The 23,717-nt window shown below is 41.8% G+C and overlaps 1 protein-coding gene across 3 annotated transcripts in view; it reads left to right on the plus strand.

Annotated features, from left to right (window-relative positions):
* Positions 1-2,055: 2,055 nt before the first annotated feature.
* Positions 2,056-23,717, plus strand: part of RUNDC3B (RUN domain containing 3B) — a 196,495-nt gene continuing 174,833 nt past the window's right edge. For all 3 annotated transcript variants that reach the window (XM_063452483.1, XM_063452486.1, XM_063452484.1), the window contains exon 1: positions 2,056-2,721. In XM_063452483.1, the coding sequence (XP_063308553.1) occupies positions 2,627-2,721 (95 nt within the window). In that variant the 5' untranslated portion in view covers positions 2,056-2,626. The remainder of the gene's footprint in view (positions 2,722-23,717) is intronic.

Consider the following 23,717-nt stretch of genomic DNA (forward strand, 5'->3'; position numbering starts at 1 on the left):
GCTTGAATGCCTGCGCGGCACTTGCCGCGCATGCGCATTCGGCTCCACTTACATCGGCTGAGGGAGCTGACGTCGGCTGGGGAGGAGAGGTCACCTACGCCGAGGGAGCCCAGCGCTGGATTAAGGTAAGCTGCTGAAGGGGTTTTAATCCCTTCAGCGCCACGGGAGGGGGACCCTGAGGGTGGGGGCACCTTCAGGGCACTATAGTGTCAGGAAAACTGCTTTATTTTCCTGACACTATAGTGATCCTTTAAATATAACACGCAATATAACCAGGTAAGCGTGCATGTGTAAATAGTTTAACAGCTTACCCAGGAACAGCACCAGGGGACTCCTGGCATTATAATTTAATTTCTAAGATTTAAAAACTTTTAATATTGTTCACAATAAAAAAAAACTCCTGAATAGACAGAGTCCAATGAAAGAAATTTGATTGGTTTGTGACCGTGAAACTCTTCCATCAATTGGAAGTTGTGTCTGCAGTAAATTTTACGTGAGGAGGATCAAAGTCATTATTTGTATAGGGACTGTAAATCCCAGGCCATAGAGGACACTTGCCTAGTTGCCTTCTCTTGCCCTGTCCTTCGCATGCCTCATATTATCAGCATCAGTGTACACACAGCAGTTAGGGTCATGGTACTAAAGGTTTTAGGGACACTCCGAAAGTTCCACATAATGTGCAGAGTGAGCATAGTATTATACACACTCACCTTTTTTAAGACTTTTCCGTCCATGCAAGGGCAATTTAGTAGTGATCTGCATATCACTGGCACATACCCAACCCAGCCCCAATATATAATATAATACATGGAGCTCTGATTGGCGCAGAGCAAAATTACGCTCTTCGCCAATCAGCATCTCGTCATAGAAATGCATTGAGTTAATGTGTTCCTTTAACTGAAAAGCCTGGAGGGACTTGATATAGACACTTTTGTCAATTTTGTCGACTAACAAGTTTAGTCAGATTTTAGTTGATTTAGTCAACTAAAACTAGGCTAAAACTAAAACAATTCAGATGACTAAAATATGACTAAAACTAAAATGGCTTTTTAGTCAAAAGACTATGGCTAAAACTATATTGAAATTTGCCACCAAAATTAACACTGGTAGGTAAGACACATGGGGAAAGGAGGAGAGGAAATTAGACACATGGAGAGCTGAGGGAATGAGGCACGTGAGGGGGGTGGGAGAATGAGACACGTGGTGGGGCTGGGAGAGGGAGACACGTGGTGGGGCTGGGAGAAGGAGACACGTGGTGGGGCTGGGAGAAGGAGACACGTGGTGGGGCTGGGAGAAGGAGACACGTGGTGGGGCTGGGAGGAGACACGTGGTGGGGCTGGGAGAAGGAGACACGTGGTGGGGCTGGGAGAAGGAGACACGTGGTGGGGCTGGGAGAAGGAGACACGTGGTGGGGCTGGGAGAAGGAGACACGTGGTGGGGCTGGGAGAAGGAGACACATGGGGGGATGGGAGAGTGAGACATATGAGGGGACTAAACCCATTAAATTTTAGTTGTGTCAGCTAAAATCTACTGGAGAAAAGTCGACTAAAAATAAATTGAAATTTGCAGTCAAAATTAACACTAATAGTCACCAGAACAACTAAATGAAGCCGTAGTTGTTTAGGTGACTATAGTTTCCCTTTAAAAAATTGTATTTCTCTAATCTTTCATAGGTGCTCTTTATGTAAATAAAAAAATTGTTCTATTCTTTTTAAATTACCTAAAGGGGAAACATCAATTCAGTTATATAGTAATAATTTATATTTCATTATTAGCCTCTATTCATACATAAAACCAATTTATATGTAATAAAAATGTATTTCTATTATCATGCATGAGTGATTTTTATTTAAATAAAAATTAATGAATATATTTTAAATACAAATAATAATAATAATAATAATAATAATTAGGATGTTGGTGTGAGGTACTGGAGATTCTCACAGCTCTCTTCCTATTGCTGTCTGGGAGGTACCATACTCACTCCTGGCTGGTTGTGCTTTACTTCCGGTTTGGTCACATGACAGCTGGAGCAGTAGCTTCACTCAGGCAGTGCAGCTGCATGACTCATATGTACAGCTGCCTCTCTAGTGCTCCCAGGTCTGAGAGAATAGGATAGAGAGAGTCAGAATCACTGGGGCATATTCAGCAATAACACCTTCTGTGTCTGTATTACTGTCTGGGACTGGCCACTCCTGACACATAATGACAACCTGCCTTTTCCTTTCTCACTGTGATACACAGTAACTATAGGCAGCCTTGGAACACTCCTGCACTGCCTGCATTCTAGGGAGAAATAGAGAATTGCTGGACATCCCCATGGAGTATTTTCCTTTTTAATTTTTTTTTAATATATATTATTTTCTAATGTTATTTTCTTTCATAGTTTGATGGTGTCTGCTGCTTTGTGATTGCACCTCTTCATCATGATCACGCCTCATCTGCTGCCTGTCTGTGCCTTGTGTGATATCAGCCTAGCCAGAGACTGGCAGTGAGACTGGGAAAGACAAGGGGAGGAGGGGCACAGCTTCATCAGTCAGTGCTGGCTCCTGCCTGGCCAGAAGACTTCATTAGTCAGGACAATAAAGTCAACAGACAAAAGGCTCTAGCAATCCACGTTTAGGAGATGGCTTCCTTGAGTCTTGGGCTGAGCTTGTCCAGAAAGAAGAATATCTCCAGGAATGCAGCAGTGGAAAGGAAAAATCTGATCACAGTCTGCAGGTAATGCAATTCATTCTTCTGCATGCCCTACTGAACCAGCACTCCTGCAGCAAAGTTACCCCTAGCAGGGTCACTGCTAGCTGGTATGTGTCTATCTCCTGGTGCATTTCTCCAGAAATTACTGCTGCAGATACATGTGGTTATTCCACGTCTTGCTACTTTATTATGACTCAGAGAAATAGCACACACAATGTAACCCTCTGGGAACCAGGAGTTAATGGGTTAATCATTTTCTGCTACTCACTTTGACATTTGAAGTTTGAAATATCCATGTTCAGGTTTTTCTGAAGTTCTGTCCATTGAGTGCACCTTAGAGAAGCAGCACATGTTTTAATTCATGTGGCAGAATGTTTTCGCCCTTTATTAATAGGGTGAGACTGATTACCTCACTGTGCAGAGCTGGTGTATTTTGTGTTCTGTGTTTTTTTTTTTTTGTTTTTTTTTTATCAAAGTAAAGAATATTATTTGTATTGATTCAGAAAACCAATCTGTAGTGGTACTTTAATACTGCTATTGGCAGCTGTGCAGGTGGGAGACTGTCACTGATTTGCCAGAAAATTAGCTTGCTGTTTCATGGTGATGGGAACTTTTTGGATGCGCAGTTGGAGGCTGTGTTCCTACGGTTACCACAAAGAATTCACACTTTCTTATACTTTTCAAAAATGCAGCGAGAATTTTAGAAGCTAAATCTCTGTTCTTTATATTTATGATTTGGTCACCATAAGTATATAAAATATTTATTATTTGATATGTATTAGCCTATTTTTGGAGTCATTTTCTCAATTAACTATGGATTAGGAAAATTTGGTGAAAAACTGGATTTTCCCCTAATATGTAAATCGGTTATTTACTAAAGACAAATCTGGGCTAAATTTGTTAACTTACTGTGAATGTGCACGTTCGATTCGGAACAATACGAATGTGCCAGTTTTATGTATGTGTGTGTGTGTGTGTGTGTGTATATATATATATATATATATATATATATATATATATATATATATATATATATATATATAATCTCCTGCTCTTTAAATTGAACTTTAATTACACACAAGAGGCTCCTGCAGGGTCTGGCAAGCTATTAATCGAGCAGGAGAAAATAAATTCAGATTACTCGAAACCTATTTTCTCTATATATGTTTATAATTAATAGTGCCATATTGGACATTATTCTTTTAGTCCCACCTTTTAGAACTATTTAAAAAAACTATTTAAAAAAAAATATATATATATTAAAAATTAAAAAAGGATTTATTTACTTAGAATCATGCTTTCCACTCCTCCTCATGACGTCACGTGAGCCATGTGAGGTCCAATCAAAGGCTTCTAACGACGGACATATTTCATGCACAGGATTGACATTGACAATTCTCCCCAGATTTCAAATGGACAGTTTGATTTTAGTTGTGTGACTGGGGACGGGTCAGGGGCGGAGCCATTCTTATAAATTCTATTTGACTTACTAATAACAATTTATACAACTAAAATATAATTTAGAACAAGAACAATGTATCTTGTTTGCAGGGACATATTTCTGAATACATTTATTGTAGAGCTCCTATAAAAGAGGGACATTATGAACGGGACTAGGGGATTTGGACCCAAAATAGGGACTGTTGCTCCTAAATATGTACACATGGGAGGTATGGCGAAGCATAAACCATAAAATTGCATAAAGATATGCAAGGTATCATGTTTTTAAGTACATGGCACAGACTTTGTGTGTGTGTGTGTGTAAAAAAATAAAATAATATTTTTTTCTTTTTTTTTCCAAAGTGAACTTTTTGAATGGTTGTTTTACATGTGATTAATTTCTAAGGGTTTTTTTTTTTCATAAAAAAAAAAAAAAGTTTTTAAATAATTAACATCCATTGCAAACTCATCATCTTTTCGACAGAATATATCTACGCCGACCTTAGTCCTGCTTAGTTTTTCATGGTTACCAACTTAACAAATGCTACATTTCTCTATTGAGATTGTTAGCTACTATTCATTGTAGGCCAATATGCACACCCTACTGTTTGTTAAAATCCTTATTTTTCTCCAGATGTGAGCCTTTGAGTTTGTATTTTCGCATTGTTTAGACCTTCATGTATTATAGTTAGTTTACCCTTCAAGGTAACCTCTCTGGAAAATACACCATTAAACAAAACATTTAAAATTGCACTACTTGTTCATGTGATAGTGTGGTTTTTGTGTGTATATTATAGATTTTATCATTTGATATCACAATCCAGTTAAATCCTGACACAGCCCAGGTGCACATTCAGGTATGGTCACTAAAATGAGAATTGTGAGGCTTTTAAAGTGAATTACAAATTTTATGCCAAAGTAGCCAATCTCGTATGGAGATTTTTTTCCCCCCCATTTTGTCTGATTTGGCCTTCACATTGAATTTGCAACGATTCTCATTATATTGATTAGCCATGATTGTACACACATTCTCTCTATGCTGACTGGAAAGTCAAAGGGCGGAGCTTATAACAATGGTCGACAGGGAACCAAGATGGAGGGGGCTCCATTCCAGGATAGAGGCAAATACAACAGTGTGGATTTATACATTTATTTGTATGTCAGACATCATGAACGAAAATTTGTTAATAATATGGGCTTAGTCAACATAATATTAAAAATCTAGGAACGTGATAGTTTCCATTTAAAGGGACACTCCAAGTTTCAGAAAATCTCATCCTCCTTGCATATGTTGTGGTACAAGGATGTCCTTTACCAAGTGTCGAATTACGTATCAATGAACCCCATGGGCATGGCTCATATTTAATTGAAAAGAATCAGACACTCCTGAATGGCTAAGTTACTTCCTGGTCTATGCAGAGCTCAAACAAATTAGAAACTTTAATTTAATTATATGTATAACTGCCACACCAGATTTTTGTAGAACCTACAGCTAACTAAAGTGTTGTGGTGTTATTTTGTTTTGTTTTCTTCATTTGAACAGATTTTAGTTTTCTTATTTATATTGCATGTCTGACTGTCATGGGACACCAAGAGCATGCAATGCAAATATGGCACAGTAGATCGAATACACAAACATGCTAGAAGCCTCATGGTGATGATGTTGCCCTGGGCACAAAGTAGTATGTGTGTTTTTTTTCACTTCTCTTTGCTGTACTATTTACTGGGATGAGAGAACTGACCGTTACACTCTGGTTTTAACATATAATGCATTATCTATATGATTATCTATTTAAAGATTACGAATGTTCTATTGACATCTCATTGGTGATGTGAAGCAATATTTTATTTACCCGCAGGCCAGCTTTGTAGCATAGCTTGTTTATAAAATTGGCTTGCCTTTTTTAAAAATTTGTTTGAATGACGAGGGCAGATATTCAACAATATTGCTCGGTATTAAGCGTTGGAGCCTGGCCGGTAAGGTAAGGTCTAATGAATATGAAATTCTATGTCTTTGACTGAGCAGATGGTGAAGTCCTCTTATTGAAGACTTTGCAAAATATCCCGCATTTAGCTTTCTTGCATATAGCTTAATTTATACTTTCATGTGAATTATATCTCCGCTGTACATGTGTGGGGCTGCTCTTTAAATATATATATATATATATATATATATATATATATATATATATATATATATATATTCAACAAAATACTTAATATAATAATTAATACTTACAGAGTGCAGCAAACCTATATTATGTAGTAATTATTTTAATTAATTGCAATTATTTTTTAATAAAGGTATACTATAGTCACTAGAACAACTACAGCATAATGCAGTTTTCTGGGGAGTATAACCTGTCCCTGCAACCTTAGCAATGTAAACATAGAAAAGGCAGTGTTTACAATGCAGCCTAGGAACACCTCTAGTGGTCACTCCTCAGATGGCCACTGGAGTTGCTTCCTGTGTCAGTGCTGCATTCAGCGTCTACACGTTCTGCATTAACATGCTGAGCTTTCCCCATAGAGATGCATTAAGTCAAATATTTATGGCTTGAGAAAGGCTCTCGTGTAAGCCGAAATGTTGCCATTCTACTCCAATAAGGTAGAATGGCAAGTTTTCTCTACATTTGGTATATTTCAGGGTATTGGTAGTCTCCCTGGTTCGTGTGGCACCACAGCATGGATCTCCTAAGGAAGAGATTCCTGTTTTGTATTTTGAAATTCTCATGTGTGCTGATGTCCGCCAAAGCAGCTTTTCAGTGATGCCACGGTGCATGAAGTCTTACATTCACTCACGTCTCCTCGACTGATAGTTGTATGCAGTGGTGTATCCTGGTTTTGTGCTGCCCTAGGCTCTGATTAGAGCATCATATATATATATATATCCCCCAAATTGATAGCTTTTCAACTTCTTTGACCTATGGGCCAGTTTTCTCAGCTTACTCCCGATTTATTGAAGAACCATTGGCAAAAATCTGAATCTAAAAAAAAATGTGTTTTTGAATATAAAAAATACTTTCAAAATGTTCTCCCTTGCACAGACATGTAGAGAGCTCACATCACAGAGAAAGGAAAACGCTCCACCTAGCAGAAACATACTACTGTGATCTATGGGATCTGATCTTATTCCATAAACTCCTGTCTAGCAGAGATTTACATGATATTTAGTTCAGGCCATGCAATTCTATTCATAGAAGTATTGGAACTGCTGAATAAGCTGATAGAAACTCTACCGCAACTGTTATAAGTTCATTTATCGGAGCCACCAGTGGCACCTACAGCCACCGCCTGGTCCCTCTTAGGGTGAGATAAGAGTTAGATGCCAGCAAAGCAGGTATGTCATTAGCATACATCTTTTTTTTTTATAATTCTTTCTTTTATTTAAGGCATATGAGATGGGGTACAGAAGGTAGAGCAGGGGAAACGTATGCATAGGTACATCATGGGATCAATACAACACTAGCATTAATGCAACACATTTCTAGGATTTAGATGCCTCATTTTTATGTTTTGTTGTTTAACGAGGGTGAAACCATAGTAGATTTAGATTAACCAGGGCATCATAGCCCAGTGATAGTGACACGAAGTAAGCTTATATCACATGCATAGTTATACCGTTGATTTGTCAGTGCCTTACGGCTGCTATTTTCGTGACAGCTGAATTAGTGTAAGAGTAACAGGCTAGGTATAGAAGTAGAACAGTGTGTGTAGACTATATAGCGGGCTATAGAGCTGTAAGTCATAGCATGCTAATACATATGGCGTAGGTAAAATTAAAGAGCATGAGTATTATCGGCATACATAACATTACAGGCATAGCAGGTGATAACTAAACTAAACATGCTATATAGTGGGGTCTGAGCATTAAGAGTAAAACTTATGAGGAACAGGCTAAGTAAATAACTTTGTTCTAGCTGTACAAAGCTGGGCTGTTTAGCTTAAACAAGTGAGAGAGTCTGGTGCATATCTAGCGTAAAAAATACCAGACAAATAGAAAAATATCAGGTTATGAATATGGCATGAAACAGGTGCTCAATAGTTCTCTAACCCCGTGTGTTCAAATTCAGCCACATGTACAGGCAGTTAGGCATGCTTATGTCCCAGTATGGTGTGCCTGGGGCTGTATGAGTAGTCCAGGTAGGTTCATTCAGCCGACACCCTTGCGTGAGGTCGATTCTAGCGTGTCCGCCGGTGTTGCCGCTGGGAGTTGCTTCCATACGTCCTGGGGCTGCGGCCTGCAGGGAGCAGTTGTGGGCGACTGCTTGCTTGTGAGGGTGACTGGTGTTGCTGTCCCAGGGTTTGGTCGCTGGGTTAGGTGGAGTCGTGGGTGGCCTTGGTGTTTTACACCCAGTGGGCGCCTCAGTTGTTCCTTTCTCAGGGCATGCATGCGCCGTTTGTGCTGTGCTTGGTTGTGGAAGGCTGTTCGCTCCCTTGGGGGGTGGCGGGGTACCCGTGGCTGACCTAGCTTGTCTGCCTTCCTGGGGCCTCGTGGGGTCTTTGGCGTGGCGCGCCTGGCAGCAATGGCGGGCTCCACCACGTGTTTAGTGCTTGGCTTTCTTTGTGACCCGGGGGGCTCCCCTTGTTGATGGCCACCCCCTGTGGGTGTGTGTCTCCGCTGTACCTGTTTGTGGTGGTCGGCTTTGTGTGTGAGTTTGCGCCAGAATCTCTGGATCAGGTCGTCCAGTCGCTGTTCCAACGATTTATGCTGCTCATCTGTCTCCTGCTTGAGGGCAGCTGCCGCCATCTTGGAATCTGTAGCTTGGCAATGCGTGCAGCGTTAGCTGTCCCGTGGGGATGTTCAGGTGAGTCGAGCTGCTTGATGACCGGGATAACCCCCTCCGGTCGGGGGGGGGGGGGGGGAAGAGAGAGATTTCCTTGCCGCGGCACCTGTTGAAGCTGTTACCCTGGAGAGCGGCCGTCTCTCCGTGGTCCGTCCTCAGGTAGGCCGCAAGCCCCCTTGCGTCAGGGCGGCTGTGCAGAGGGTCGTAGGAGGTACCGTTTTGGTCGGTAGCCCCTCCTGATGCGAGGTACGGTGTGCAGCAGTCTGTGGGGTGTCGTGTTCGGGCGCTGTACCCCGGTTTTCCCCTCCAGACGCGGGAGCTCCGGTAAGGCACGTCTGGACTGCTTGCCTGCTTGGCTCCCATTAGCATACATCTTTATCATGCATGTAGGGCCCCTTTAATATATGTTTCTTTTTTTTTATGGTTTCACTTTTTTTTTTTTTTACGGAATATTAGCTACGTAGGGATTATCTCTCAGTGGAGGTCTTAGCATTGCTTACTATGCCCAGTGAATCAGCTATTTCTCTAACTTTCTCTGCAGTCAATAATACTGTTTTAATCTGTGACTTTTCATCTATTGCTGGCTTAGAAATCACGTAGAGGGAAAATCCTTCTTTCCTGCTTGTTCGAGCTTGTGACAATTTTTAATAGCATTCAGACTGATTTTGTTCTGGTGGATTCAGTCTACTTTCATGATATAAATCAGTGATTTATTTAATTACGGTACTCTTCCCAGTATCTTGTTCTGGTAGTCCAGCAGCAGACTGCAGTGTATTATGACTTCCCCCGTCTCCTGTATTTTACTAAAGATCTTGATGTTATCAAGGGAGTAGTTTACAAATCCATAATTGTCATTTCTCCCCAGCCGCCAAATTTTAGATTGAAATAATTCTTCTATAAAACTTTATATTTACAGACAGGTTACTATGAGGACACAATTGTTCCTGTGCACTAAACAAATTATTGAGACTGGTTCCACCTGCATCTTGCTTGAGTTTCAAATTTCTACAGATACAGTTTTTTTTTCCTGCATTGCCAACCTTCCAATTCTAGAAGATATGAAACCTTTACTGGAGGAGGCACGGCACAGGAAGAACATTGCCAGTGTAGCTTACCCTATGGCTCCGCATTCTGTGTTTAAGGGACACTATAGTCACCAGAACAACTACAGCTTATTGAATTTGTTCTGGTGTGTAGAATCATTACCTTCAGGCTTTTTGCTGTAAACACTGTATTTTTAGAGAAAATGCAGTGTTTACATTATAGCCTAGTGATAACTTCACTGGCCACTCCTCAGATGGCTGTTAGAGATCCTTCCAGGGTCATGGCTGCCTAAAATGCATCCAAACATTCAGTATCTCCTCCCTCTGCATGCAGACACTGAACTTTCCTCATAGAGATTCATTGATTCAATGTATCTCTATAAGGAGATGCTGCTTGGCCAGGACTGTGTTTGAATCATGCTGGTTCTGCCCCTGATCTGCCTCTTTGTCAGTCTCAGCCAATCCTATGGAGAAGCATTGTGAATGGATCAGGCCACCACTTCTAATGATGTCAGCAGAGTGCTTGTTTTTCAGAGTCTAACAGCATGCAAAGTTACAGCTTCAGGCTTGAATACAGTAAGACTTTGCTATATTTATGGAGGCATGAGGGGCCCAGGGGGGCTAAATGGTGGTGTTAACACTATAGGGTCAGGAATACATGTTTGTGTTCCTGACCCTATAGTGATCCTTTAAAGTAAAGCCTTCCCCATTTGTTTTTGTTTTTCTCAAAAGGCACATGCTTATGTTATCCTTAAAAGGTTACTCCAAGCACTATAACCACTTCACTGATTTGAAGTGATCATGGTGCCTGGTGTCTGTATGTGCAGCATATTGAGTTTAACCCCTCTGCTGCCATGAACAAGAGTTCAGGTCTGGCTAATGTCAATTCTATGCATATTAGTCGTCTGACGCCAGCACGCAAAACATGCCGGAACCAAACAACCAGTGGCAGCACAGCACCCTCACCACCTCCAGCCTGCCTGCCTCCACTGACATCTGTCCCCATCAAACGAGGAGGATTGGGCTGCAGTCGGCTCTTGACCTTGACCATGAAATGGAGGTACGTTTTTGCTTTATTCTTTAATTCTTTAATTTTCTTTCTTTTTTCTTAAAACACTTTTTTTTTTTTTTTTTTGTTTGGAATCACACCACATTTCATCCTAGACTTCTTTTAAGGAAAGAAGGTTTAAAATTGCTGCCAAACTTTTATTGATCAGAACCAAATCATTCTCCCTGCTTATTGCGGTTATGTTCCACCATTGTCTGAGCTCAAAATGTAGCGTGTAAAGAGAATCCCATCAATATTTATTACTAGAGATTGTGGTTTGTCAAGCAGATAAAGGACTTTGATTTGAAGGTGCCCATGAAATAGAGTGTAGTATAATGACCGAATTACATAATTTTAGTTTTTAATGCAAACAGAAATATTTAATCAATTATAACATGTCATAATAGGACAAAAATATAATCTATCATGTTGCACCGTGATTTTTACATTTTCTAACTGATTTCAGTGTTTTCTCTGAGCTTTACCTGAAAGTCAGTTTAAATCACTGAATCATATCCTATTGTGCTTGCCAAGTTATATAAAGCAGTGAAGTGCTGTGCTGGAAAACAAAGCATGCAAACTTGATCGGAATTATAAATATCAAATTAATCTATGTGTATTCGTTCAGATTACTTTTTGTATTTATGGGAATTTTGATTTTGGAAAGAAAATTGTAACTTGTAATATGTTCTCTTGTGTATATGTTTGTGTGCTTATGTAACTGTCTATATATTTTTTTTTTTTGTACTCTCCTATGCTGTTATTATAGGAGAGCTTTGTGCCCCCCACAAAAATTTGTAATGCTGAATAGATTTTTATATATTTGAACACAATTAAGAAAACAATAATGTGTGTGTGTGTGTGTGTGTGTGTGTGTATAACCTACAGAATCTAGCGCACTTTTTTTAAACACCTGACATAGGCAAAACTAAAGGGGATTTAGTTACAGTATATGATCACACACTGCGTAAGCCCTCCACAATGCCAATTCACCAAACCTTTGGCTGGTCATATTCTAGCAACCGCATGTTGTCTCTTCTGAGATTAAAGGAACACTATAGGGTCAGAACCACAAACATGTATTCCTGACCCTATAGTGTTTAAAACAATTAGCCCCCCCTGGAACCCACTTAACACCTTAAATATAGTAACATTTTACCTTTATTCCAGTCTGCTGCTGCTGGCTCTGACCCTGATCTGCCAGCTTTGCTGACATCATCATAAGTGGTGTTCTGAGCCAATCATTGGCTGAGACTATCAAGGAGGCAGATTAGGGGCAGAGCCAGTGCAAGCCAAACACAGCCCTGACCAATCAGCCTCTCCTCATAGAGATGCATTGAGTCAATACATCTGTATGAGGAAAGTTCAGTGTTTCCATGGAGAGGGTGGATCCACTGAATGACACTGTGCAGCTCTGCCCCAGGAAGCACCTCTAGCAGCCATCTGAGGAGTGTGCACTGAAGGTGTCGCTAGGCTGTAATGAAAACACTGTGGGGAAAAAACAGTGTTTAGCAAAGCCTGAAGGGACTGATTATGATCACCAGAACAAATATAATAAGCTGTTGTTGTTCTGGTGACTATAGTGTCCCTTTAAACTTGGGAAATCCTTTCTCTTGTATACATGGTTATTGTATAAAGTGAGATTTTAAATGGAATTCCAAATTTAAGGTCAAAGTAGCAGCATAACCAACTTAGAGAGATGTTCCTATTTGACTATTTTTACTGTGGATTTGATATTCAATTTGAATTCTCACTTTAGTGAATAACCCTGATAGTCTCAATTGGTTATTTTTGGCACTCAAGCTTGCATGAATTGCACCTATAAATAAAATCCATTGTTTTCCTGTTGGCCATTTTTTGTTCTACTTGTCTCATCTATATAATGGATATTGTTGCTATATTTATTTAAAACCTTTTTCTGCATGCCGTGTCTCTTTTGTGCCAGTAAAAAGTTTTTGTCATGTAAACGTTTTAATTAAGTTTTATTAAAAGTCAAGAAATAAGGGCGGGACCTGAGCTCCATGGCGGCCTGGCAGAACCATCAGGCGGGTGAGGCAGCCACTCCTCCGTGCTGTACAGCGCTGTGCTTCTCCAGGCTTGCCTTACTGCCCCGTTACTCCCCACCTCTGGGCCAGCGGGGGTTATTCCAGTCCCCACTGGCTTGCTGCACACAACAGCTTGAACACTTGCTGCTACATCGGCTGAAACCCCAGCACTGCTTAACTCCACAAGATGGCAACTGGGAGTCCTTCACATGGCCTCCGACTAAAGCGGCCTTGGCTCACATTCCCTGATCAGGTGGCACACTCTCTGAGGTGCCTTGATGGCATCTTTGACCGCTTTTGGGCCTCCCTGGTGAAATGGCTGAGCAGTCTTACTGGCTCAATCCTGGGAGAGAGAATGTGAAAGCAGAAGCCAGGTGGTGATTGGGCTTCCCTCAGTTACCTATCTTGATCAGACACCATCACTCCTCGCTACTGGCTTGCCCCGTCGCATCGTCCACACAGACTGAAGACCGCCCATCAGCGGAGACGCACCATCAAGGCCTTCAATTCCTCCCCTAGGGGAAAAGACTTGGTCACCAGGATCACCCAAGTCCATGGCATGAAGATGCCGGCTTACTACCCGGCCTGAGGCTGGAGGGATGCCCTGCACGGCACCCCTGGCATAGCTGCCTTGCAGACCCTTCACACATACGAACCGCATTTTCTTAGCCTGGGAATAGGCTGAAGGTCTGTTCCTCACCATGAACAGCATAACCACTATGGGATTTACCCATGAGGAATACACACAAATCACATCACAAAAATGATGGGACCACCGTTCACTGTTGCTATTACCTAATCTGACAGATCGCCATTAGTAAAATGTTATTTATTGTCCAGTGTACTAGTTCCTAGTTAAAAGTATTGCTCCCCATTCATAAAAAGGGTACATGTAAACTGTCCATGAGTGGTTTACCCATAGAGGTAAGGAAGGGCATGGACCTCCTTGCACCATAACAACTTCATTTTTATAAAGTTGCATTTACATAAAGTTGTTATGGAGCCCTCACAGTTTGCTTATTAAGAGGTGTGGGATGGCTGTGATTAAATTCAGCCAGCCTCAGGGGGCCCTTTGGTTGTAGGCGTGGAGCGCCTCGGCGGTTACTGCTTCCTGCTGCTTATGTGTCCATTCACAGGAATGAGCTTCACACCGGAGCACTGCTAACAGATTATACAGCTGTATTGGAGGTCAGGTTGCTGCTGTCATTGTCGCGAGCTGTTGCACTGGGTTGCTTTGCGTCCGGTGCTCCGACCTTCCCTCACCTCTGCTCACATCTTATTTTGGCTTTAAGTGTGAAATTAATTTTGGATGCCAGACAATTTTTTTTTTTTTTTTTTATAATTCTTTATTTTATTTGTGCATAAGTAAGACCTACAGGGTTGCACAGCCACAACAGCTGGTGCATGCTTAACGTCAGGTAGAGCTTAACAATTGTGTGACATGAGAAATAATGCACATTTTATGTTATTGAGAAATAAGTAATGGAGTCAGAAGAGCAGTTAATAGCAATATAGTTGGCTAGTCTCATGACTCTTAGGGTTAACATGCTTTAAGTATAAATTTGGATCACGCTTATTTTGTAGAGTATCCTTGCAGTACCATCTATGCATCATCACTTTTATGCCTATTTGTGTTTGCTTGTAAGACATATAGTCTATGTAATCACGACAGGCCTGAGTAGTGTAAACACAGAGTAGGTGAGGTATTAAGATTCCAGACATTTTAGAACAGTCTTGTTGCTCTGTTTGTATCTATATAATATACAGCGCAAGTGTAGTGGTGTGTGACATGGGAGACTTAGTGCAGTGCGAAAAATAATGATAAAAGGTGGTGAGAAACAAAAAGTCAACCTGGATGCTACAGGCAAGGACAGAACACAGTCCCCTCCGGTATGTGATCTTCGGCACACTCCCGCCGCTGACTTGTGTGCAGGAAGCGATGGCGGGGTTCCAGCGAGTAGGACCTCCGTAGGTTTAAGCCCTGGTCCTGTATCCGGGGGTCCTGGCTGGGGTGATTCGTCCAGGCGTTGGGTTGCGATGTGAGGAACATTCTCGCACGTCTCAATGCCCAGTAGGCCAGCAGTGGGGCCGGGCACAAAGGCTTGGGCTGCCATTTCCTCTGCTGGTGTAGCTAGACAGTCCAGGGGTGGGTGCTCCAGCCAGCCTGTAGCAGTGTTTTGGTTCCTGTCTGCTGGTAGTCGGCTTTTCCATTTCAGACTGTGAGGCAGCCATTTTGTTTAGAAAGCGCGGGTGTCCGAGAGCAGGCTAAGGTCCGTGGGATCTGCTCCTGATGGTGTTGGATCTCTCCACTGTGGACCGGGATAACCCCCCCAGCCCATGGGAGGGTGAACAGGGCTTGTGAGGAGTGTCACGGGGCTGCTGTGTGGCTGCTAGATTATCGAGCAGGGTGGCGGCTGTCCACCCCACTTCTCTCCCGTTTAGGCCGCAGGCTCCAAAGCTGTGTATAACCCTCAGGGTCTCCAAAGCTCACGATCTTGGGGTCTGCATTAGTGCCCACAGCTCCCTGCTCTCTTTGCTGTACCTCTAGGCTGAGATAAGAGCAGTTTGTGCCATAGTTTTCGGCCCAGATGGCTAGATTTTGCAATAGCCTCTCCTGCATGTGACCGGTCAGCATGGCGGTCAGGCCCCGCCCCCCGGATGCCAGACAATTTTAATTTAGAAATTAAAATAAGTATATCAAATTTGCTTTCTTACAGTCAGCCTAGTGGGCTGTCGTGGTTATGGTGCCAGTTGAACTTTAGTGCGGTATGTCGAGTCAAATCACTTTTCAAAGTTTTGAGTTATCAGGATCCCCTGGATTCCTGCAGTCCAGCCCCCTTCACAGATATTGCTAGTTATTTGTATTTATTTTTTTGCACAAGTATATACATTACATCCAAATAGGGGCAAAATTGCTATAACTAATGGCAGCTTCATTTTTAGAGATCTATGTGAAGAGGGACCAGACTGTAAACGTTAAGTTGACTTAGGTAAGTGTCAAAATGTTGAAAAGTTTTTTTGTTTTGTTTTTTTTATGCACCAAGGGACTCCTGGCTCCATAACCATGACAGCGTTCTGTAGGGTTTTTCTGTTGTTAGAGAACTCCTTTAATGTTTACATCTGGGGTTAAGCCAGCCTCTAGTGGCTCTCTTCCGGACAGCCACTAGAGGCGCATCGGCAAGGATTGAGGCATATTATGCCTTAATCACGCAGAGCGTCCATATGAAAGCATTGAAAAATGCTTTCCTACGGACACTTTGAAGGCGCGCGCGGCAGTGCCGCGCATGCGCATTCGGTACCGGTGACGTCAGACAAGGATGCTGACGTCGGCGTGGGAGGAGAGGTGAGGGAGCCCGGCGGGGGAAAAGGGTGAGTAGCTGAAGGGGTTTTAACCCCTTAAGCGCCGCGGGAGGGGGACCCTGAGGGTGGGGGCTCCCTCAGGGTACTATAGTGTCAGGAAAACCAAGCTGTTTTCCTGACACTATAGTGTCCCTTTAATAAAGTAGAGCGACACCGTGCAAAGATAAAAAACAAACATGATGACATTGTTGTAATAAACACACTCTGTGCCTAAGATTCCTCCCAGTAGTATAAAATGGTAGGGATTAAAGAGGTATAACAATGCTAAACTAAGTGGGTTAAGTCCCCTAGGGGGCCCCCCATATTATTGAGATTAAACCATGAATACAGTGCTAAAGCCTAGTGTAATAGTGTAGTGGAAACACATAGGGAGATGGGTTGTCCCCCATCAGTTGCTGTTGAGAAGGTAGCTGTGAGTGGGCACCAGTCTGCTGGCACTCAGTCCGTGAGCCCCTTTCATCCTACTTCTACCACAGGCAGAGCACAGTTCCATAGCAGGGAGGGACACAACAGGGCCCCAAGTCCGTGTGTGAGTGGATGATTCCATCTGATTGATAGGATCAGAGTCTTCCGCAGCTCCTCAAACTCCCCATGTAAGCCAGCTATGGGCCATAAGGGACGTACTTTTAATGTTCCATGGGTCCCAGTCTTGGTTCTGAGCTGTTTTTCTTTGCGTGCTGCCCTCTGCAGGAGCGATGGGAACTTCCCGCCTCGCTGCCATTTTGGGGCCTTCATCCTTGCTTGGACTGCAGGCATCCGTCGCTTGTTTAGGGATGGTGGTGGAGGTGAGTGGTTATTTGCCTGCTGTTTGGCAGAGAGATGCATCCTCTCCTCCAGTTTGCACCAGAATTTTGCAAAGGCTCTGTCCAGCCTGACCAGGATGTCTGGCTGTTCTTCTGCGGTGTCAGAGTGCCTCATGGCATCCGCCATATTTGCTGAGTCGGGATATGTGCCTGTAGTTGTAGTGGCCTCATCCACTTTTTTCTGTAGGTCAGAGTGGCCCCCCAGTGACCCCTGCCGGCCCAAAGTTGGAGGGGGGTAGCGGGGTGCCCGCACTGCAGTAATAACCATTGTGCTACTCAGAGCTGGGAGGTCGGATGCTTCTCCCGCCCGGTGCTCTGCAGGCCGCATGATTCAGAGTGTGCTGCTCATTAGCTTCTATCAAGATTCTGCCCTTAGTAGCTCCTCACTGCTGGGCAGGGGTTTGTTTCAGGGTTAAAGAAGCTGAAAATCGCTTGATTTGCCATATGCGGAGAGGAGCTCATGCAAGTCGCGTCTCTTCACCATGGCAGTCTGGCCCCGCCTCCTAGCACTATTTAATTTGTCTCTCACATTGGAATTAGTGTAGGACCCACCAATATTGGAGTACTGTGAAGTAGTGGTGGGCTTAAAGGGACACTCCAGGCACCCAGACCACTTCTGCCCATTGGAGTGGTCTGGGTGCCAACTCCCACTACCCTTAACCCTGCAACTGTAATTATTGCAGTTTCCATAAACTGCAATAATTACCTTGCAGGGTTAACTCCTCCTCTAGTGGCTGTCTACGAGATAGCCACTAGAGGGCACTTCCTTGTCTATAGCGCAGGCGCATTAGGTCTCCCCCGCCGGCTGATTTGATGAAGGGGAGTAGCGTGAGCGGAGGAAGAAGCAGCGACGTGGGACATGTTGCTGCCTCTGGTACGTCACTGAAGGGGTTTTCACCCTGGGAGGCGGGGATGGGAGGCGGGAGGGAGAGGGGACCTGCAGTGCCAGGAAAACTGATTGTTTTCCTGGCACTGGAGATTCCCTTTAACATGATATGGCCATATGGTGAAACTGATTCCTTATTTACCTTATCCTTATTAACTGAATATTTATTTAATAAGATAGGTGATTTTAAGTCGCCTGTAAAATGTAAAACTGTGATAGAAGCTCCCATGCCATGGTCTTTTGGAGAGGCTTAAAGGCCAGCCTCTTGCCCACTGACTATGGACCGGGTTCCAAAAGCCCCAATACAAATTTTTTAATTGTTACTTGATAAGTCTGCAGTGCACTCTGCTGACTGAATGGAAGTGTGTACATTTGATAATGCTAGTATGCAAATGAGGTCAACCAAACTGGTAGTTTAATGTATATATTATTGCTTTTATGTGTTTGAAAATGTTACTTGCATTATATAGTTCATGTATTAATTATAATTGCTTGTTTTCCAATGTTCTATATATTTCTATTTTAAATGTGTGTTACCACATGCTTAAGGACTAGTTCCCGAAGGCTAGTCTTTGTCCAAAAATAATGAATGTTATGCTATTTATTTTTATATTTTGGAACTGTGTGTCTTGTGTCTAATTTGTTAAGAGTCCTCGGATTTGTTGGCTGGATGCATGGTACCTGTAGCATGGGACAAGGTTAAAAGAGCTAGGCCAGAGAGCTACAAGTGCCTTTATAAAGGCAGGGAGTAATCATAGGCAGGTGGGAGAGCTGCCTGATAGGAGAGCTGCAGAGGGGATGATACCTGCCTAGTCAGGTGGAAGAGCTTCGGACAGACCCCAGTCAAGCTTTCGGCGACTGGGTATGAAGTGGTCCAGTGTCCATTGTTGCAGCGAGGGATCGGATTTGGCAGAGGTACTCAGTCAGAGTATAGGAGATCTGCCACAATAACCTTTATTGAAAGAATAAAAATAAAATCACATTAAATAATGTTATAGTGACAGAACAGTACATACACAGAGTACATACTCAATAATCCAAATACATAGAGCAAAAGGTCCAATAGAATGTGCTGCATATTGGATACAAAGATATAGGCCACAGAAGTGGAACACAGAAGATTCCTGTCATGATATCAATGGCACACATGAATGGGACATTTGAGGGTTTGGATGTGTCCATGCAGTATTTGTTAGGCTGTCTTCTTAACAGATGTCTGCCTTGTGGAATGATTGGAATATGCTGCCTTTATGAAGCACAGAAATATCTCAAAACACAATAAGGTCCGTAATATGATTGTATTGATTACTGGCTGCAAATACAAACGTATTACAGAATATGAGTTGTCACAGTTTATTTGATATGTAGCTTTATAATCCCCAACGTTCTTTTTTGAGAACCATATTTTCCATCTCTAGTCCAAGCTTAATGTCACAATTCAGTCCCTTTAAATTTCATTATATGATCTTCTGTCATATTCATGGTGCAAGTCAATTAAGTACATTTTAATGTACAGTATATTGTATTGCATTTTTTTTTAACTTTTTTTTTTCTCCATTACTTTTATATTCCGACAAATGCACTTTTATATTGGATTTAAATTTTTTATTTAATTATTTTTTATAAGTTTAGTTGCAAGATATACGGTAGATAAAAGACAATACAAAAGGACAACCTGGTCATCATAATTAAAAAAATGTATACCCTGGAAATCGTCGACGTAATATTGAGCACTAGTAAGAGTACAGATCATAGTAGTGCTTATGGTGCAGTGGATTTTTGGGTGTCCTCTCTCTGTCAAAACAGTTTCTGACAGATTTCCAAAAATTGGGTCTCTCCAGTACCCAAAATACCAATATGCTTGGTAATTATATTAAACTGCCCCCAGTTCCCACATTGGATTGGACAACGTTGGCTTGATAATGTGAAAGTCTAACTTCTGCAGTTTATGAACAGAGTCAAAACATGTCTGTACATACTTTACAAAGACCCCGATGGTGACATCCCTTGCTTTGGGATGCAGTGTCTGAAAGGTGTAGTGGAATATCTATACTTAAAGGGACCTTCCGGGCTCCGTAACAACATCATCAAAATGAATTATGCAAAAACATAATATACATTTTTAATTTGTAAGGGTAATACCTTCTTGATCATTCTGGTGTCAAGAAGGAATTTTTTTTTTACTAGATTGTTGCCAAACTGGATGCGCTTCAGACTTTTTTTTTATTTTTTGTCTTCTTTTGGATCAACAAAAAAAAAACAAATGTGAGGCTGAACTTGATGGAAACATGTCTCTTTTCAGCTATGTAACTATGTACGTTTTTATGGAGCCATGAGGACCCTTTATAAATGGAGATCCATTGATTGGCTGAGAGCATCAGCTAAAAGCACTAATCCAACGAGTGGCACCCTTGCCCTCGGCAGTTTAGATCCGAACTGCTTGGAAGTTCCCTCTGCATAAGAGGTACATCAACCCCGGACGATCATTTCAGCCTTCTTTGGACCTTATCAGCGAAGTCTAGCTAATATCCCTCCAGGCAAAGTTATCACAGGGTCGACGTCTAAATAACACTTTTAACTTCTGATTGCGTTAAAAAGTCAGTAAAATTAATACTCTATCAAAATGAATGAATATTTCAAAAGATTTTATGTTTATGAAATACAGAGTTGCTTTACTCCATCTCCTCCTCAGAGTAAAAGTGGAACTTGAAATTTCTTAGGATTTTTAATATGTTTCCTTATGCCTATATTCCATAAGTGTGTGTGTTGCATTGATGTGTGAAAATAAAAATTAAATGTAATAATCCACTCCTCCCATTGTTGTAAGCAGGATCTGTCATTTTCAACTGGCAGTCAGCACAGAGAAAGCATACAAAAGAAGAGGGAGAGATTAAACATTTTCTCCTTTTTTCCTCTTAAATTGCAATGTTTGCCCTGAATAAACGGAATTATTGTGTCATTTGCTAAACCTTTTAACATACATGTAAATGAAAACTAAACATCTCCTGGGAAGAGAAAGCTTAACATGATTTATAGGTGTGGGATTCTTGTCGCCCAACACATGAAACATGTAGATTGCGCTGTATATCCCTAAATCTTTGATTATACGCAGGTAATTAAGCTTGACAATTTCACAGTAGGAAGATCAGGCTGCAGGGAGGAGATTGCCCTGACACTCCATTGTGTTTTTAAAACAAAGGCTGCGCCCAGTATTCCAAAATGGTAAAGGAGAACATCTAAGTTTTATAATTTTTCTTTGTTTAAATCGGAGTGGTTAAAAAAAAAAAAGCGAGTGTTGCTCTCATTGCATATCCATAGTGAAATCTTATTTGCATCTTAATAGAAGTGAACAAAAAAAAATACAATACTTCGTCCACAGCTGACAAGAATTACATATTTTTCTCACTCAAGATTTCATTCGGCGAGGTTCATTCAGCCACTGAAGTAGAACTCTAATCTTAACGTTCTTAGAATGCCAAACAAATCTCGATCTCTCTTCAGTGAAACACAGTCCACTTTTTAGCCTAAAACCTATAAAGTACCAATCACCAATATTGTATTCTGTGAAGTGCATCCATTGTCAGTGTAATCAGCAGTACCTTTGTGTGCTTATAGCAGCATCATTCGGCGCTCACAGAGATAGATTTGCCATTCTGCAGGGGAAATAAATTGGTCGGCTACAATGGGGATAGATATTAACTCTTCTTTGCCGCAGTAGTTTATTAAGAATTGTGGACTTCACACTGAAGAGAGGGGTGAGACAGGGCTGCCCACTGCCCCTACTCCTTTTTAATATAGCATTGGATCTGCTCGTAAGAGCGATAGAAGAACTTCCTGACTATCGCGGCATTTCAATTGTGACTTTATATTAAGGGTCTCATCTTTTGCTGATGACTTACTAATGTTTACAGTTAACCTGCATCACTTCTTACCCTTCTTACTCTCGTTACTGATTACCACAAAAATCGCATGCTTCACAATAAATTGGACCAAATCAAAAGCCCTTTATCTAAGACAAGGTCATCCACCCTCTCTCCCATCTTATTATCAACTCACTTGGCTCACTTTAGACACCGTAAAATGCTTAGAAGTTAACATCCTTAGAGCTCTCTCAACATTATATCGAACTAATATACCAGTTGTATTGCAATCCATATACACTGAGTTGGATAGATGGCCGTCCCACCCCCTTTCCTTCATGGGTAAAATACATTTAAACAAGATAGTGAGTTTCCCAAAACTACCATACTTTTTTCCAAGTTCTCCCACTCTTCCTAACCGAGAAAGATGAGAATGCCTTAAACAAAAAAATATGACAGTTCATATGCAGGAGGAACCATAAAACCCGCTTCTAGTGACCACAATGAAAGCATGGAAGCTGGCAAGGCTGAAACTCAACCAAAATCACTGCATCTTCCCGTACTTAAAAAATATAATGTTGGGGGTGGGTGGCTGGCTGGCCGGCCGGCCAGCCGACCAACCCTTTCCACAATGGGCGAAAAATGGATATAACACATTACACCATTTTATAAGCAAATCTACTTGGTTGATATAGTCCTTAGAGCCGAGAGGCCTCTTTCTGGGCATTCCACTTCCCTAGAATGTCTATCTACAACTCCGCTCTTACACCTACCAAATTCTGAAGGATCTCACTGACCCTGATTGGTACATCGTCCTTAACCACATCCTCACTGCCATGTCCACTCCAACTTACACCATATCCACACTCTATTCTCTCATTCAGATTGGGAAGCTATCACAACTGGTATTTCTCAGTGGCTTGTCCACTTTCCCACACTTACAATTCCTTTTTTATTTTTTTATTTTTATCAATCTGTAGCCAATGTCTTTCTATCGTGAAAAAATGCTTAAAATGCTCCACTATGTATATGTATACACTCCTGTTATACTATTTGCAATGGGCAAAAAATCCAACATAAAATGTTTTAAATGTCCAGCTGAAATTGCCGATATGTACCATTGTTTCTGGGATTGTCTGGTGATTCATAAATTCTGTGAGGAAATCCAACACTATTTTAACCACACACAATCTGTCGAGTTTCCCTCTCAGACTGCAATACTTACTGCTGGGCCCTGCCCTGACCACCACTAGCCCAATAAAAATGTGCTGCAAGACTGTATTGCAAGTCTGGAGCCGACCTGACCCTCCCTCCTTTCTCACTGTTCCTGACAAAACTACAGTATTTGTTCAGAAAGGATTGGATCCACACCATACTTAGTAAAGAGACCATGGCAAAACCTATTCTCCAAACTTGGAAATAAATATGTAACTCTAGATCCCCCATTTCAAAATACAGTATGCATCATGCTTCAATGGCCTGTTATTCCTCTGAGGTCGTGGTGGGCTGCACACCCTTACTAATGTCAAGATAATTGATTGTTGTCCTTCTCCTGGTCTTTTTCTTGAAAAAGCTGCCCTGCCAGGATTTCGAGAGACCCCTGGCAAATGTAATTTTAAAAGAAATGTTGTTCTGGTGCAACAAAATATCCTCCTCCCTCTTGTAGTTGGGGAAGATCTCGTCTGATCTGTTAACCCAAAATTACATCACTGTCCCACCTTTTCCCCTACCTAGTTGCTCCCCCCTTT

Source organism: Pelobates fuscus, chromosome 4, assembly GCF_036172605.1.
Source record: "Pelobates fuscus isolate aPelFus1 chromosome 4, aPelFus1.pri, whole genome shotgun sequence".
Lineage (NCBI taxonomy): Eukaryota > Metazoa > Chordata > Amphibia > Anura > Pelobatidae > Pelobates > Pelobates fuscus.